This window comes from Emiliania huxleyi (genome assembly GCF_000372725.1).
Source record: "Emiliania huxleyi CCMP1516 unplaced genomic scaffold EMIHUscaffold_318, whole genome shotgun sequence".
NCBI lineage: Eukaryota > Haptophyta > Isochrysidales > Noelaerhabdaceae > Emiliania > Emiliania huxleyi.
Genome location: NW_005199616.1, coordinates 99565 through 116036, shown reverse-complemented (window position 1 = coordinate 116036; position 16472 = coordinate 99565). Strand labels below are relative to the sequence as shown.

Genomic DNA, 16472 nt, shown 5'->3' with positions numbered 1-16472 from the left:
CCGCCTGCAGTTGCAAAGATCAACCGCCTTGCGCGCAAGGCTCAACGCTCGGGCGTTGACCGCACCGCGTACCCTCCCCACTCCCGCCTCTCATTTGTGTCACACCACGCGGAACGCATCTCCATCGCTTCGGTGAAGGGGGTGAACCGTGCCATCCTCGATCGCCGTGCTAAGCTCGCTTCCGAGCTCTCACGCCGCGCGTAGGGCCCCTAGGGGCCTAGAGAACACAACCCCCTCTCTCTTTTCTCCCAGTAAGCTAAAAGTACGTACACAGATGGGCGCAGGCGGCAGCCGCGACAGCGGCGGCGACGACCCGGTGGAGCGCATCATGAGGGAGGCTCCGCCCGACCAAATGCTGGCGTCCGTGCGCGACCTCCCGTTCCCCAAGGGCCACCCGATGCTTGCCCGCTTCGCTGACGCTCTGGAGGCTGAGTACGTGCAGCGGCGGGGCCCGATGGTCGGCAACTTTCTGGACGGGCTCTCGGAGGCGCGGGACATGCCGGGCGTACGGCCCGATGACTTCAATGAATGGGTGGCGTGGGTCGAGGCGCTCATCCGCGTGTCGTACGAGCAGCGGCGGGGCATCATCACCATGGATCAGCTGCGGGCCGAGTGGGGGCTCGCGCAGGCGGCCGGGTATGCTCACGCGCAGCCGGCCACGGCCGTGGCGCAGCCGGCCACGGCCGTGGCGCAGCCCGCCTACGCGCAAGCCGGCCCGGCTGTTGCAGTTGCGACGGCCGTGCCCGCCGGCGGTTACCCTCAGGCGACACCGGCGGGGGCCTCAGCCTACCCACAGGCTGTCCCCGCCGATCCGCAGGGTACACCTGCGGTGGCCACGGCTGTGGCCTACCCGGCATAGAGAGGTCGTGTGTGCAACCTGAAAGAGGTTGTGACACGATCGAGCAGTTGTGGTTGTGACGGCAGCACTGTGCCTCTTCAGGCAGATGGTTTCGGCGTGGCCCTCTCTGTGCTCCGTCGCCGGTGTATTGCCGGCGCGTGTAGGCTCTCTCCGCGTGACCTCTCCCACCTTCTCTCTCTTGAGTCTTGCCCAGGGTGGAAGGCGCGCGGCGCGGTGTGGGCTGTGGCGCGTGTGCGCCCCACGCAGCACGCTGCGTCGCCGTGACGCCGGGTGTCGGAATGGCGCATGGTGTATCGGTGTGTCCGGCAGGTGGGGTTTTTCGTGAGTCCATCACAAGAAATACAGAGATGGCCTCAACGGGCACAGATATGATCACTGGCATCAATATCGGGGTGGCTGGTGTGCGTGTGGGCAGGCAGACTTCCCGCCCACCGATTGGGCCGCTGCACACAGGATTCGCGCCAGACCGGTCTCCTCTCATTCACTCACTCACTTGCGGCCCTTGGGCATCAGCTTCGACGGGAAGGTGCGCACCTCGGACTTGTTGATCGGACCCTTGCCCTTGGGCTTCTGCAGGCGCGTGTCGTACTTCTTCAGCGCGCCCTGGGAGGAAAGAGGGGAGGGGGTCGGAGGCCCACCACCGCAGGCGCTGGAGCCGCACCCTGTCCTAGGGGGCTGGGCGCAAGTCGGGGCGCACCAGCGGGTCCCAGCCAGAGCCAAGCTGCACAGACGCCAGCGTCTCCGGCGCGCCGCCCCACTTGCGCGTGTCGATGGTGTTGCGGTCTGCCGCGGGCGAGGGCGCGGGGTGAGGAGCCCCGCCTCGGCCGTGGCTCGGGACGCGCAGCGGGAGAGAGCTGCGTGGGCGGCGCACTTCCCCGCGTTGCATCAATCGGGTTGTTGAGGCCCTCGAGGATGGACCAGCCCTTGGCGATGGACTTGCGGGCAGGGCCCTTCTTGTCGGCCATCACCGGCGACGCAACCCGCGAGGACGACACGACAGGCGCCGGCGCGGAGCCGGCGATGAGGCTAAGGCCGAAGGAAGCAGCGAGGGCGAGCATTTCAGAAGAGAGAAGAGCAGCGAGATGCAGGGCGATCACCTATTTGCAAAAAAACAAAGGGGTCCAGTCCGAGCCTGGCTGTTCTTCACCTTTCTACCTACCTACCTACCTACGGGATCCTGCCAGTGGTGTCTGTTTTCTTTCTTTCTTTTTGCCGTCCTCCCATCCCTCCCTTGGGTTGTCTGTTTTCTTTCTTTCTTGGGTGCGAAACAACGACAGGACCAAGGCACGGGCAGAGGAGCGAGAGAAGAACCCATAGGATCGATAGGGCGCTTGCTTGTTCCACGGCATGCATGGAGGGTGAGCCACGCTGAACGTAATGAACGTAGAGCCGAACGGGAGGAAGCCGGGGAAGAAAGAAGACTCCGAGGAGGACGAAACACCAGTGGTAATCCCGTCGTCAGCTGTAACGATGCCCCCGAACGAAGGGGCCCCAATGCCACCCGGGGGCAGTTCCCCAGAGGGAGATGAGCCCCCCAGTGGAGTAGGGAGTCCCCCGAGCCCCGCGTTGGGACCCTGTCGTTGTCCCTTTTCAGGGGCGGGAGAATTGGGGGAGCGCACCCAGTGGGGGGCCCGGCCTTGGGCCCCGGTGCCCCGGGGGGAAATTTTTTCCTATAGGAGAGGGGAATCCCGGGGCCCCTTTGGGGGGGGGGAACCCTGCCCAGCCCCCTTCGGGGTGGGGAAATGGGTTTTCCCCCCTCCGGTTCCAATAGGGGTCCCGGATGGTCCTTCCAAAATCCTGCTGGGGCAGGGGGGGACCCGGCCCCCCTCCCATCCCTGGTTGGGGTTGTTGTTTTTTTTAACGGCCCCCCCCCCCCCCCCCCCCTGCCCCTCGATTTCCCCTTTCCCTTTCAAGCGATTGTGCCACAAATTGTGCCACAAAACTGCTGCAACAAGTAAATCTAAAAAACAAGAATGACAGTGCAAGACCGTGATATTAATAAATGGGATTGCGAGCGGATCGCTTGGGCGGGGCGCGGCTCACACACTCTCAGTGCTCAGGAAGAGCGCGAACTTCTCCGTTAACGCAACATGGCAGCGGCGGCCAGCGGCTCGCCGTCGCCGCCACTCTCTTCTCCTGCGCTCACCTCGCGCACGTTCCGCCGGCTCGTGTGCGCCAACAAGCACAAGTCTGCCGAGGACGCGAGAGCAATGGGAGCGACTCGAGCAATACTGCTGTCCGCCGTCGCTCTCACCACCCTCGTGGTGGCTACGATCGCCCTCGTCATCACCATCGACGGCATCACATCAGTCGGTCCACGGGATCCACAGCTGCCGCTCTCACGGCGACCATTACCGCCGCCGCTATCCCTGCCACCGCCGCCGCCGCCGCCTCCCTCGCCGCCGCCTCCCTCGCCACCACCACCCGCAGCGCCACCGCCCTCGCCTGCGCCCTCGCAGCCACCCTCGCCTCCGCAACCCTCACCGCCGCCGCCATCGCCCACGCCGCCGCCACCGGCGGAACCGCCGCCCGTGCCACCGCCGCCCACGCCGCCTCCACCGAGGCCTCCGCCTCCAACCCCTCCTTCGCCGCTGGCACCATTGCCCACACCACCGCCGCCAGTCCCGCCGCCGCCAGTCCCACCACCACCGCTGCCGCCACCTCCCTCTCCACCGCCGCCACTCCCACCGCCACCACTGCCGCCACCTCCCTCTCCACCGCCGCCACTCCCACCGCCACCGCTGCCGCCACCTCCCTCTCCACCGCCGCCACTCCCACCGCCACCGCTGCCGCCACCTCCCTCTCCACCGCCGCCACTCCCACCGCCACCGCTGCCGCCACCTCCCTCCCCACTGCCGCCTGCGCCACCGGCTTTACCGCCGGCCTCGGCCCGCCGCCGCCTCCTCCTCTCCGTCGTCACGTAGTGTTTTGTCAGTCACACACAATCTTCTTAGTAAACGCAAGGTCGCTGTCTATACACTTAACCTTCGCCGTCTGGGCAGCGTCGCGCCTCCGTCCGCCTGCTGGGCAGCCGCCCGCCTTGCTTGCTTGGAGCCTCTGGCGCCCGACAGCGAATTCTTTTCTGCAGGCTGATCTGCGCTAAGGATTCCTAAGGCCTGGCGAGTAGAGGCCCCGCCCACCCAGGGTACCCTCTCCGAGGACCCATTTGGACTCGCCGGGGCTCTGCTCCAAGAGACCTCGAGAGAGCGTGCGTGTGCCTCTACTCGCCAGCGCTAATAAGGCCCCGCCCCCTCCGGGGTACCCCTCGCCGAGCTCCCTGCAGGCGAACACGCGTCGGTGGCTACTGCCCCTCCTCCTCCTTTGGCTCGGCGCGAATGGCGGCCACTCCCGAGCCTCCCTCGGACGCGCCCACGTCGGACCCTCCGCCTCGAACCGTGGGCGCCCCCTCCCGCGGCGAGCGCTCCTCGATGGGCGCGCTGCGGCCGCTGGTCGGCGGGCTTGCCCTCCTCCTGGTCAACCACCTCCTCAACGGCGCGGTCGAGGCCGGCCTCCCTGCCGTTCTCTCGCACGGCACCGTCCGCACACAGCCGCGACACAACGCCTCTGCCGCCGCGCTCTACGCCGCCGCCGCCTCCGCCGCCTCTGCCGCCGCGGTCGAGGCGGACCCCCATCTGCTTCGCGTCGAGCTGATGGTGCGGCGCGAGGAGGCCGCGGGCGAGGGCGCCGCCGGCGCCGCGCCCGAGTCCTTCTCGCTGCTCCAGGTGCACCACCGCTCGGCCACCGCGCCGCCCGCGCCGCTCGTGCTCGGCCAACGCAGCGTGCTCGAGGCGGCCGGCGGCGCGGCGGTCAGCCTCGATCCGCCCATCCGGCTGACGACCGTCTTTCCCGAGCGGTCCCGCTGGCGCATCCCGCCGCCTCCGGCCGAGGCGCAGCCGCCGCCGCTGGGCGACGTCGCGCTGTTGGTCGTGCTGCAGAGGATTGAAGTGGCAGACGGCCAGGCGGACGCGTTTAGCAGGGCGTGGGCCGGCCTCGGCTACAATGCGCTCGGCGAGCCGGGCACCGTCCGCTGCGACCTCTTCGCCGTCGACGGCGCGCCGCTCGCCTTCTATTCGCGCAAGGCGTTCCGCTCCGCCGCCGACCGCGCGGCGCACGAGGCGTCGGCGCACTTTGCGGCGTGGGCGAGCGACGTCGCGCCGCTGCTCGACGCGGCCGGCCTCAGCCGGCCGCCGCTGCTCCTGGACGCCGTGTTCCCGCGCTCCACGCCCTTCCCCTTCTCGAGCGGCTGGAGGACGGCCTAGCCGTCCGCCGCTCGAAACTACCCGCCGCTTCTTGCCTAGCTTTCCGCGCCTCTCTGCAGTGCACGTCTCTCCTGTTAGAATTTTGCGGCGGCGGCGCCGAGTCTTATGTTCAGCGCGCACGCGCGCCCTTTGCGGCAGCCGGCGCAGCGGAGATCGCAGTTCGCAGCAGACTTATATCGGGCGCGGGGCGGTCGCACCCCGTACGGAGCTCTATTGTTGAGCGAGCATTCAGATTCAGGATTCTCAGCAGCATCTTGGAGCATATAGTATTGCAAGCAGTCGCCTCACGACTAAAAAGAACAAGAAACCCCCTGTGCAAGCTAGGGCTGGGTCGAGGACAGTCCCCCAAACTTTAGCAAAAAAAGAAAAAGAAGTGCCCATGAAGAAAAAATCTCGCCGTCTTGTATCAGCCGTCGCCGCCGACACTTGTGCACAGCAAGACAGCAAGCAAGGCATCGGTACAAATCGGTACAAATCGGCATCGGTACAAATCTGGCCCTCGCAACCCACGCCTCACCATCGCGCAACCCACCGCCGCGTCGCGCAATGGGCGAGCTCCTCTGGCGCGATCCCGCCTTCATCGACATCTACTCCGGCCCTCTGAGCGACAGCACCTACAGCACAGAGAGCCGCGTCGAGAACTTTGCGAACCGGGCTGCCGGGATGGGCAAGTCGCTGCTAGGAGGGCTCGCCGCCAACCTGACAGAGATCGTGCCGGTGAAGCTCCGGTCCGGCCTGCGAGCGCTGCAGGAGGTGAGCGACATGAAGGATGCCCTGAGCGGTGCAATCACTGGCAACGGCAGCAGCAGTGCCGCCCTCGACGGGCTGCGTGCAGCGCTGCAGCTGGTTCTGCGCGGGCTGCTCGATGCAGAGGCCTCCGAGCTCGGCATCGAGGCGGACGACGCGGCGGTGCAGCTTGCGGCGACGGCATTGCGCGGCGCCGTGGCCTTCGCGGCGGAGCTGCCCGTCGGCTCGCGGGATGCGCGCAAAGCGGTCGACTTTGTCGCGGCTCTCGTCTCGCGGCTCGAGCAGCTGCCGCCGGCGGGCAGCATGCTCGTGCCCGCCGGCTGGCTGGGCGACGAGCCGGACGCGCCGCCCAGCCTGCTCCTCCTCAGCGTGGCGCGCCGCATCGACGGCGGCGGGTACGACGTCTGGGTCTGCAACGCCGGAGACGGCCTGCAGTACCACGCGGTGCGCGCCTCGGACCGGATGGGCTCGCTGCGGGTGAACGCGCCGGCGCGACTCCCGTCCGTGAGCGAGGAGCGCGCCTCCTCGGCCGCGTTTTGGTTCCTGCTGCTGCGACCTCTCATCTGGCCGTGCGGCGCGGCCGCCTCGCGGACCGCCGTCTACGAGCAGCTGCTTCCCTTCCTGACGCTCGCGCCGCTCGTCTCGCGCGTGGGGCCGGAGGAGGCGGCCTGGGTGCCACCGCCGTCCGCCGCCACCGCCGCCGGCTGCGGCGGCCTCGCCATGCAGGCGCTGCACGCGCTGCTGCGGGCGGGAGGACTCGACGGCGGCGCGGCGCGCCACGTCGAGATCACGCTCCACGCCCAACTGATGGCGCGCGCGACCTCTCCCGACCCTCTCCCTCTCCCGAGCCCGAGCCGCGATCCCCCGTGCACCCGCACCCTAGGTGCGCCTCACCTCCTCCCTCGCCGCGACGAGCACCATCTTCTCGTCGGACGCCGCGCTCGTCCGGCTGGCGCTGCAGCAGGTGGCGGCGCTTGCCGCAGACCAGCTGGGTGTCCCAGCAGACCAGCTTAGAGAGGGCGCCGGACCGACGACTGACTCGCACGCGTTGCAGCTGCTCGGCACGCTCGACGAGGCGTCCCTCGCCCTCGCCGCCGCCGTCCGCCGCACCGAAGGCGGAGGGCCGCCGCGGCTCACGGCGGAGGGTGGCGCGGGCGGCGAGGGCGGCGGCGAGCGCGGCGGCGAGCGCGCCATGTCGACCCGCTTCCCTCTGTTTGGCTGGCTGCGGCGCGACCTCGATGCGGTGCTCGCGCTTGCGGGCGGGGAGGTGGTGCCTCCGATTGTGCGGCCCGTGCGGCTCACGCTGGTCGCCGATTCGGTCTCTGACTACGACGGTGCGCTCGCCGTGCTGCGGCACGCGGCGCAGCTGTGCACCGTCATCTCGCACCAGGCAGGCCGCATGCGCAACAGCTACGCGCTGCGCGCCTCGCTCCTCGAGCACATTGCGGCGCGAGTGCTCCCGCTCCCGCTCCCGCTCCCGCCGCGCCGCCCGAAGCACGTCGCCGCGGCGCTCGCGCAAGGCGGCGACGACGAGGCGCTCGGCGGGTGGCGTGGCGTCGGGGAGTGGGACTCGGACGTCGACGCCGCCGCCGAGCCCGCGTGCGGTTGCTTCTGGTGGCGGCGCGGCATGCGAGCGGCGACGCAGCTCGAGCTGCTTCGGCTGCTCTCCCTCCTCTCGCGCCACTACGCGACTGTCGTCCTCTCGATGAACCCGACCGTCCTCTCGGACGCGTCCCGCATCCTCACCTTTGCCTCGTTCGCCGCGCTGGCCGATGCGGTCGTGCGGCGCACCGCCTCCGACTGCCCGTCCGCCTTCTCCCTCCAGTACTCGGGCGCGGCCACGGGCCCGTCCGAGCCGTACGCCTTCACCGTCGACCGGCTCCGAGACGAGTCGGCGACGATGCGGCTGCACGACGAGTCGCTCCTCGCTAATCGCACGCGGCTGCTCGACTACTTTGCGTCGACGAAGGCGCTCCTCCTGCCACCCGTCGCCGACGAGGCTGGCGCTGGCAGCGAGGCCGCCGAAAGCGACGCCGACGGCGACGACGGCATGTGGGCGGTGGCCGCCAAGGAGTTTGGCAAGGAGCCGTTCAGCAACGGGCGCGACAGGCGGTACGAGGAGGTCAAGGCGGCGCTGCGCGAGCAGTTTGGGCGCGACGCCGTCAACGAGCGCTCCAAGCCCCGGCTCAAGGCGCTCGCCGCGGCGCACGGGGTGGAGGCGAGCGGAGAGGCGGCGGCGCCGAAGCTGTCCGGGCCCGACCCCGCGCGGACCTGCTTCCGCTTCGACAGCACGATGCAGTGGGGCGGCGGCGACGCGGCTCTCATCGACCAGCTCACGTACAGGGTGGGGTATCCGTCGCACGGCTTCCCCGAGGCCGAGGGCAAGCCCGACGCGGAGTCGCACGCGGCCGCGTCGCCTGCGCCGTGGCGCTACTTCACGGGCGAGGCTGCCGAGTTCGCCGCCGATTGCCCCGAGCTGGGCGCGCTGCGCGACACGGTGCTGCGTCTCGAGGCTTCCGCCCGTGTACGACGTGTGAACAGCGTCTCTTCACACCTCTACTGTGAATAGGTGCTGCGTCTCGAGGCGTCCCACCCGTGCACGACGTGTCCGCGACACGCCCACGGCGCGTCCATAGGTGCTGCTGCTCAAGGCCTTCATGGTGCCGACAGCCGAGGAGCTGCCGCCGCTGCAGCCGTGGACGGTGGCCGACGCCGACGTGGTTTGGACATCGGACAAGCAGGGAGGCCTCTCCGCCGTCGCCTTCGGACGCCAGCTCTCGTGCGCCTACGTCGGCCGCGAGGCTGCCGGCGAGAAGAAGTCACTCTTCAGCTCGGCCTTTGGCAGGATCCAGTCCTTCTTCGCCGGCGGCGCCAACCGCCCCCGCGCCCCGCCCTCCGCCGCCGACCCGTCGGCGCTGGCGCAGTCGCCCATCTGCTGCGAAGACGACGTGCTCCACCTCAAGGAGCTCCCCTCCTTCGGCGGCCGCGTCTCGTCCGTCGAGGCGGAGCACCTGCTGCAGGTGCTCACCGTGCCCTACCTTCGGCTGCCTCTCCTTCTCTCCTTCTTCGCGCCGCAGCACCGCGTCGCCGCCCTCGCCGAGACGCGCGTCCAGGAGATGCTCGACGCAACCCTCTTTGAGCCCGGCGAGTGGCTCCCGCCCGCCGGCTCCCCGGCGGTGACCGAGGTGCCCGCGCCGTCGCGCGCCCCCTTTGCGACCCGTCGTGAACAGCGTCTCTTCACACCTCTAGCTGTGAACAGGTGCCCGCGCCGTCGCGTGCTCCCTTCGCGACCCGTCGTGAACAGCGTCTCTTCACACCTCTAGCTGTGAACAGGTGCCCGCGCCGTCGCGTGCTCCCTTCGCGACCGCCGCTGGCCTGCTCGTCAACGAGATGCAGCACGCCCCCGAAGGGCTGGCCGCCTCGCTCCTCGAGATTGGCACGAACGCGCTCGAGCTCGACCCGGGCAAGTTCAAGCCGGATGGCGGGCCCGCTGCGATCCTCTATGCCGTCCGCCTGCTCACGCGCGTGCAGAGCGTCGCCCGTGCGATGACCGGCGCCGACGATGCCGCAGGCGCGGCCGGCGCGATCGCGCGCGCTCGCGGGATGGCGCCGCGCGCCTCCGCGCGCAGGACGCTGCGCCAGCTCTCGCGCGCCATCAAGGAGCTGCTGTGGGGCCGCTACTTCCCCGTCCTCGAGCGGTGGGCCGAGCGGTGCATGGTCGGCGAGCGCGACACGGCCTCGGCCGCCATCCTGCAGGCGCACCTCGCCATGCTCGCCTCGACGCTGCCGCCTTCCGAGCTCGACTTCCGCGCCGTGTCGACGCTGCTCGTCGCGCAGGTCTACCTCGCCAACTTCTACGCGTGGGACGTGGACGTGGACGCGCGCCGGCAGGCGGGCAGGGGGCGGGTCGCCGCCGACGACGGGCTGCTCGTGCCGCAGACCGAAGTGCTCTCCCTCTTCCAGCGCCAGCGAGGCCGCCTGCTCGCGTGGCTCGACGCACACCCGCGGCTGGCCGACGAGTGCATGGAGGCCATCGAGCGGGTCGTCTCGTACACGGGCCTCCGCCGTCGCGCGCATGACGACGCCGTGGCACGCGGCTGGGCACGCGTTGGCGCAAACGGCCGCTTCTGCCCGACCACGGAGCTGCCGGCGGCGCTCGAGGCGTCGGCGCGCGTCGCCGCCGCCGCCGCTCGCGACGGGCACAACCGTTGGTACTACCGCGTGTGCAACGAGAGCGTCGACACCGAGATCGACATCGAGCTCGGCGAGTTCTCGGTCCGCCGCGGCGGGGCGGCCCTCTCTGGAGGGGTGCCTTGCACGGCCACCCGGCGCCCTCCTGGCCGTAGGTGCGCCGCAATCGCGTGCAGCTGGTGCCGCGCGAGTTTGGCGAGTTTGCCGACGCACGCGTCGCTCTGGGAGGCGCACTCGACGCGAGCCAGCTGCCGCAGTGCGCGGTGGTGCGGTCGACGGCACACTGCGAGCACGTGCGGCCGCTCTCCGCCCGAGAGGAGCCCGCCGCCGAGGCTCGCCTGAGGGCGCGGGGTTGCGGCTGCAGGTGCGGCTCGTCTCGCAGCGGATGGACCTCCTCAGGTGGGACTCGGACCCGCGCGACCTCGGCGAGGCCCTCGGCTGGACGCGCCCCTACCCGGGCGGCCTCGCGCCCAGCGAGCGGTGGCTGCCTGCCGTGCTCGACCGCTGGCGCGGGATGCCGCGAGGTGCGGCGCTCACGCTGCCGCCCGGGCCGAGCGTGCACGCCGGGGTCGCCATGCTGCTGCTGCGGGCGACGATGACGCCGCCGCCGCCGGCTGGGCAAGAGGGGGCCGGCCCCGCGGTGGTCGTCTCGCGGCAGGTCGTGGCGCACGCGAGCGGGCGGGTCGAGGTGTACGCGCTCGAGTCGCTCGGCCGCACGATCTATCGCCGCTTCGCGCAGACGTCCGACGCGGCCTCCTCTCTCCACGAGCCATCTCCCGAGAGCTGTGAACGGCGTCTCTTCACACCTCCAGCTGTGAACAGGCCTCCTCTCTCCACGAGCCATCTCCCGAGAGCCAGCAGTGGGTGCCGACCCAGCCGCCGCCCGACCCCTCGCGCGGCGCCGTCCTCGGCCTCGCGCCCGCCCGGCCTTCGCTTCGCGTCGCCCGGAACTTGGCGAACGCGCCCCACCTGGCGCAGCAGACGCTCGTGCCGAAGCGGCTCCTGCGCGGCCTGCTCCCCGACGCGCTCCTCGACGGCTACGTCTTTTGGCAGGCTGACGGCGAGCCGCAGCACCTGCACGGTTTCGAGACGGACGAGACGGCCGCCGCCGCCGTCACCCACCACCGGCTGCTCGTCGAGCTGCGCCCGCCGCCGGCGGAGCCGCTGGAGGGCGCCGTGGCCGCGCCGATGCTCCCCACGGGCACGTCTTCTTCGCTCTTCAACCTGGCGGGCGACGCTGCCGATGGCGTCGTGACGCGCTTGCCGCTCTGCGACGTGCACGCCGCTGCGCCCCGCACCGACGCCGTCGTGGACGACTCCAAGCCGCGGCTCGTCCTCGCCAACGCGGCCGCCTCCGCGTCCTCAGCGCCGCTCGTCGCGCTGCTACAGCGGCTCGAGAGCGCCGCGCACACGCTCTTCTGGTGCGCTCCGCCCGCGGCCGACGGCGACGCCGCTGCTCTCGCGCGTGTCGAGCTCCCGCGGCTGCGGCTCAGCTTCGCCGTCGTGGGGGGCCGGCTGCTCTCCGAGGAGCACGGCGGGCACTGGATCTCTGACGCGCGGGGCGGGGCTCTCGACCAGCTGCTGCTCGGCCTCGCGGCGCACTGCCTGCTGCTCGAGAATGCGACCGGCGAGGTGCTCGTGCTGCTGCCCGCCACCGGCCGGCCGCTGCCCGTCGCCTCCGGTGTGCACCTGCTCCACGGCGACGCGGGCTGGCTTGCCAACCTCCACCCCTCCGTGCGGCACTACGTCTACGCGGCGCACCCGTCGGGCGCCTTCCTCGCCTCGACGACGCTGGGCTCGTCGCTGTACCTCCTCGTCTGCTACCTCTTCACGAGCAACCACGAGCTCGCCTTTCGCCTCGCCGAGTGCTGCGTCTCCGACACGCCCCTCTCGCCCGAGGAGGCGCAGCTCTGGGCGACGCTCGGTCTCGCGGCGCACGACACGCACCCGGACGCCCACGCGGTGCGCCTCAAGCTGTCGCTGGTCACGATGGGGGCGGAAGACGTGATGGCGTGCCCGTGGGACGTGGGGGCCGAACTGCGCGGCTACCTCTCGAAGGCGCCGCACGTCTCGCCCGCCTGCCGCCTCTCCCCCGACGAGGAGGCGCTCCTGTACCAGGAGCACAAGGCGACGCTGCCGACCAAGGGGAACGACGCGGTCGACGTGCTCAACCGGCGAGCCGTTCTCAAGGCGATCCGCGCGGGCGAGGCGGAGGCGCCGCTCGCGCTGCCAAAGCCGCTCGTGCCGCCCTCCTTTGACGCCGTCGCCGACGGCTCGTGCCTCGACAGCGGCGATGGGCTCGGCAGCCTGCTCGAGGCGGCGCAGCGCAAGGGTGCCGCCGCCTTCTACTCGCGGGCCGCCGAGGGCACGGGCGCCGAGGTGGCGAGCATAGTCCACGAGGCGCTCGAGGGCGGCGCGCTCACCCTCGGCGGCTCGCGCGGCTTCTTCTTTTTATACGAGCTCATGAGCGGCTCGCTGCAGCTGCAGCTGCTGCCCTCCGAGCTGGGCGACTCGCCGCACAGCCTCGCGTGCGTGCTGCTGCGCATGCTGCCGCAGCACGAGACCTCCTCCCGCGGGCTGCTCCAGTCAATCCTGCGCACGATGGCGGCCAACCGCGCCGTCGCCGCCGCGCTGCCGCCGTACGAGCCGCCCGCCCAGAAGAGCGAGGTCCTCACCAAGGAGGACCCCTCCAAGCAGCTGCTCCTAGCGGTGCACGACGCGCTGCAGGCCAAGCGCGCGAGTCTGCTCTGGGCGACGGGGGAGCCGATGAGCGGGGCGATGTCGATGCCGCCGCCCGCCTTCCGGCCGCCCGACGTGCTGCGCCTGCAGCCCACCGCCGCCTACCGAGAGCTCATCGTGCCGCGCGCCACCGACGTGGCATGCGCCAAGCTGCGTGTGGCGACGGTCAAGGGCGCCGCGGTGGAGGGCGCCGACATGGACGCCGCCGAGCTGACCGCGCTCTGCAGCACGCCGCTCTCCCCGCTGCCGCTCGACCGCTTCGTGCGGAGCGCGGCGGCACGCAGGGACCGGCCGGGCGGCGGGCTGCCGTTTGAGCTGCGCAAGCACCCGCGCGCAAAGTCGCCCGTCGCCTTGGAGATGCTCTCGCGGCTCGCGGCGGACTGTGAGCTCTACGCGGACGCGGAGGCGAGCCGGACCATGGTTCAGCTCGACTGCCTCCGCCCACGGAGCGTCCAAGCTCTCTTTGGTCCATCGGCGCGTACCGCCGCCACCAAGGCCGCCTCGAGCCTGCGCGCCTTGCGCAGCGCGCTCGAGCAGCTGTGCGTGGCCGACGAGGGCGCAGCGCACGCCGCCGCCGAGGCGGCCCTCGGCCTCGTCAACGGCGTCCCCCGCGACCCGCCCTCGCGTGAGCTGCTGAGCCACAGGCTGAGGGTGACCGGCGGCCGCGAGCCCAAGGTGTGGTTCGAGCTGCTCGTCGCGCTCTCGATGTCGGAGCACGGCGTCGCCGCCCTGTGCCACTTCAACCCGTACTTGGGCGAGCAGCTCGCGCAGCGCGCCCTCCACCTGTGCGCCGCGGCGATGCTGCGGACATCTCGCATCTCCCAGGCGCGCCGCTGCTTGCCGCAGGTCGACGACCTGCTCGGGCTCGTGGCGGCGGCGGAGAAGGCGGCGGGCGGCGCCGGCTGGCCGTCGGAGGAGGTGCGACTCGAAGCACGGACCGAGCTCGGCGTCAAGGCGGATGGCCTCGCCTCGGCGCTCGCCGCAGGCCGCAAGCACGCGACCGTCGGCGGCGCCGGCGCGGAGGCGACGCTCGACCCGCGGCTGCTCGCGTTCGAGTTTGCGTCGACCTTTGTGCTGCGCGGCGCCCAGGTGTCGCTCGTCTCCGACTTCATCGCAAAGGCGGGCGGCGGCGAGTCGCTCTGCTGCCAGATGATCATGGGCGGCGGCAAGACGACCGTCATCACGCCGCTGCTCGCGCTGCTCCTCGCCGACGGCAAGCGGCTCGTGGTGCAGTGCGTGCCGGCGGCGCTGCTGGAGATGAGCCGTGCCGTCGTGCGCGCCGCCTTCGCCACCGTCACGCGCAAGGCGGTGTACACGTTCGAGTACGACCGGCTCACCGACTTGCAGGCGACGCAGCGGCTGCGCGCCAAGCTCTCCAAGGCAGCCGCCACACGCGCCGTGGTCGTCTGCTCGCCCATCTCGGTCAAGGCCTTTGTGCTCAAGCTCGTCGAGAGCCTCCACCAGCTGTCGCAGTCGTACGCCGAGAAGCCAAAGGGCGTCGCCGGCGCAATCGACGCCGCGGGCTCGGCGCTGACCAAGTTCGGCAAGGGGCTGCTCCACCGCTTCGGTGTGCCCGGCTCCGACGCCTATGTTGACCGCATCAAGGCGTTGCGCCGCGAGACGGAGGCGTGCGTGGCGGTCTACCGCGTGCTGCAGGGCTCGGCCCTCCTCGTGGATGAGGTGCGCTCCTAGTGGCCGGGGCCCCGCTGGTCGGCAGCCGTCGCTCCACGCCCGCGCGCGCCCTCGCCGCCCGCAGGTCGACCTGGTGCTCCACCCGCTCAAGTCGGAGCTCAACTGGCCGCTCGGCGACAAGCTGCCGCTCGACTTCACGGAGGGCGAGGACAAGACGGGCCTGCGCTGGCGCATCCCCTTCTTGCTCCTTGACGCGCTCTTTGCCGCGCGTGGCGCGCCGCTGGTCAACGAGTCGCTCGGCGCGTCGCCGCGCGCGCTCGAGCTGATCGCCACGCTGCGCGAGCAGCTGGAGGCTGGCCTCAACGCGCAGCACCTGCAGGCGGCGCCGCACCTGCTGCTGCTGCGGCGCGAGTTTTACGACGAGACGCTCAAACCGCTCCTCGCCCGCTGGCTCGTCCTCGTGCTCACGCAGCTCAAGCTGCGCAAGCTGAGCGACGCCGAGGCGACCGAGTACCTCCTCCACCGCAAGGTGCCCGCCGACGCGGGCCAGCGCCTCAGCGGGACGCAGCAGCAGATGCTCCGCCTCTCGGCCGACTGGTTGAGCGCCTTTCTGCCTCACGTGCTCTCGCGCATCGACCGCGTCCACTACGGGCTGCTCTCGCCGGCGCAGCTCGCGGCGGCGCTCAAGGACCAGCCGCAGATGCCGGTGTCGCGCCGGCTGCTCGCGGTGCCCTTCGTCGGCAAGGACGTGCCGTCAAAGGCGTCCGAGTTTTCGCACCCGGACGTGGTGATCGGGCTCAGCATCGCCGCCTTTCGCTACGAGGGGCTGCGCAAGTCGGACCTGCTGGAGGTGCTGCACGGGCTGCGCACGCAGATGGCAAGCCAGCCCGGCCCCTACTCGAGGCGGCCTGCTTGCGCAAAGTACAGGAAGTACGTGGAGCACGCCGGCGCACACGTGCGTGGCTCGCGCGCACCTGCCGACCCGGCGGGGCTCATGCTGGCCCAGTCGGCCGTCGAGATCCAGGCGGCAGAGCGGGGCCGCCGCACGAGGAAGGACATCGCGGCGGAGCGCAAGAGCAGCGGCGGCAGGCGCAAGAGCAGCGGCGAAGGGCCCATTTGGCGTCAAGCCGGCAGCGGCGGCGGCGGCGGGGCGGGCGCCGCAGCCGCCACTGCCACCGGCGGGAGCAGCGGGATCGAACGGCTGACCAGCTGGAGCAGCGCCGCAACAGAGAGGCTGCGGCAGACCTCCATCGCTAAAGCTGCCAGCGGACGCGACTGGGGCAAGGACGTGCGCGACATGGGGTCGTTCGTGGCACGGATCTCGTCCCGCGCTCTCCGTGCGCTAGGTGCGGCGACGGCTCGCTGCATGCAGGACCAGGGCCAGCGCATCCACTCGGCCAACAGCGAGCTGCGGCGGCACAAGGCGGCGTCGAGTGATCCAAACATGTGCGCCGGTTTGGGAGCGGTGGCGCGAGGATACACACATCCTAAGCGAGGCGAGCCGCCGCCACCGAGCCAGCCGCCGCCGCCGCCGTCCATCCCGCCGTCGGCGCCCTCCGAAGCCAGCTCCCGGAGCCTCGAGAGCATCCCGTCGCCCGATTCGCCAACGGTCGAGCGCAAGTCCGGCGTTCTCGAGCCACCGCCGCCGGATCTCTTCGACGAGGACGTGCTGCCGCTGCAGATGCTCGACCTCGGCGACCCCGAGCAGGTCGATCAGCTGCACGGGCTGCTACACAAGGTGCCGCACGTCGTGTACGACCTGCTCAACGAGCACACCTTCCCAAAGACGATGGAGTTCCAGGAGACCAAGCTCTCCGCCTCGGGGCAGGACCTCGGAGGTTCGGTCCTCTTCCCGCTGCGGCTCGGCTTCTCGGGCACGCCCTCGTCGCTGCTGCCGCTCGAGATGGGCGCCTGCCAGTTCGCGCGCACAATCGAGGCGCAGATCATGCGCACCCTGACCGACCCCGCCATCATCTCGCTCACCCGCCTGCCCCTCGACTGGAGCGTCGAGTCGACGCTGCACCACGTGGCGACCGCCGTGCCGC

General features: G+C 70.8%; 3 protein-coding genes across 3 annotated transcripts in view; 2 read left to right on the top strand and 1 right to left on the bottom strand.

The window, feature by feature from the left end:
• Positions 1–268: 268 nt before the first annotated feature.
• On the top strand, positions 269–1213 carry EMIHUDRAFT_444397 (hypothetical protein). Its single transcript, XM_005774221.1, has one exon. It carries the CDS (start codon positions 275–277, stop codon positions 857–859), a length of 585 nt encoding a protein of 194 aa, XP_005774278.1. The 5' UTR covers positions 269–274; the 3' UTR covers positions 860–1213.
• Positions 1190–1922, bottom strand: EMIHUDRAFT_444395 (hypothetical protein). Its single transcript, XM_005774220.1, has 3 exons — positions 1731–1922; positions 1557–1642; positions 1190–1462 (listed from the first exon to the last, which is right to left on the bottom strand). Exons 1-3 carry the CDS (start codon positions 1915–1917, stop codon positions 1349–1351), a joined length of 387 nt encoding a protein of 128 aa, XP_005774277.1. The 5' UTR covers positions 1918–1922; the 3' UTR covers positions 1190–1348.
• A 3742-nt stretch (positions 1923–5664) lies between these two features.
• The window catches only part of EMIHUDRAFT_240879 (hypothetical protein), a gene marked incomplete at both ends in the record, with an annotated part of 12944 nt that continues 2136 nt past the window's right edge, over positions 5665–16472 (top strand). Inside the window, 14 exons of the mRNA XM_005774219.1 lie at positions 5665–6645; positions 6749–6964; positions 7133–8362; positions 8502–8654; positions 8790–8885; positions 8979–9050; positions 9199–10140; positions 10212–10349; positions 10421–10744; positions 10879–14475; positions 14552–15548; positions 15657–15715; positions 15800–15873; positions 16003–16465. Of these exons, the coding sequence (XP_005774276.1) occupies positions 5665–6645; positions 6749–6964; positions 7133–8362; positions 8502–8654; positions 8790–8885; positions 8979–9050; positions 9199–10140; positions 10212–10349; positions 10421–10744; positions 10879–14475; positions 14552–15548; positions 15657–15715; positions 15800–15873; positions 16003–16465 (9342 nt within the window). The remainder of the gene's footprint in view (positions 6646–6748; positions 6965–7132; positions 8363–8501; positions 8655–8789; positions 8886–8978; positions 9051–9198; positions 10141–10211; positions 10350–10420; positions 10745–10878; positions 14476–14551; positions 15549–15656; positions 15716–15799; positions 15874–16002; positions 16466–16472) is intronic.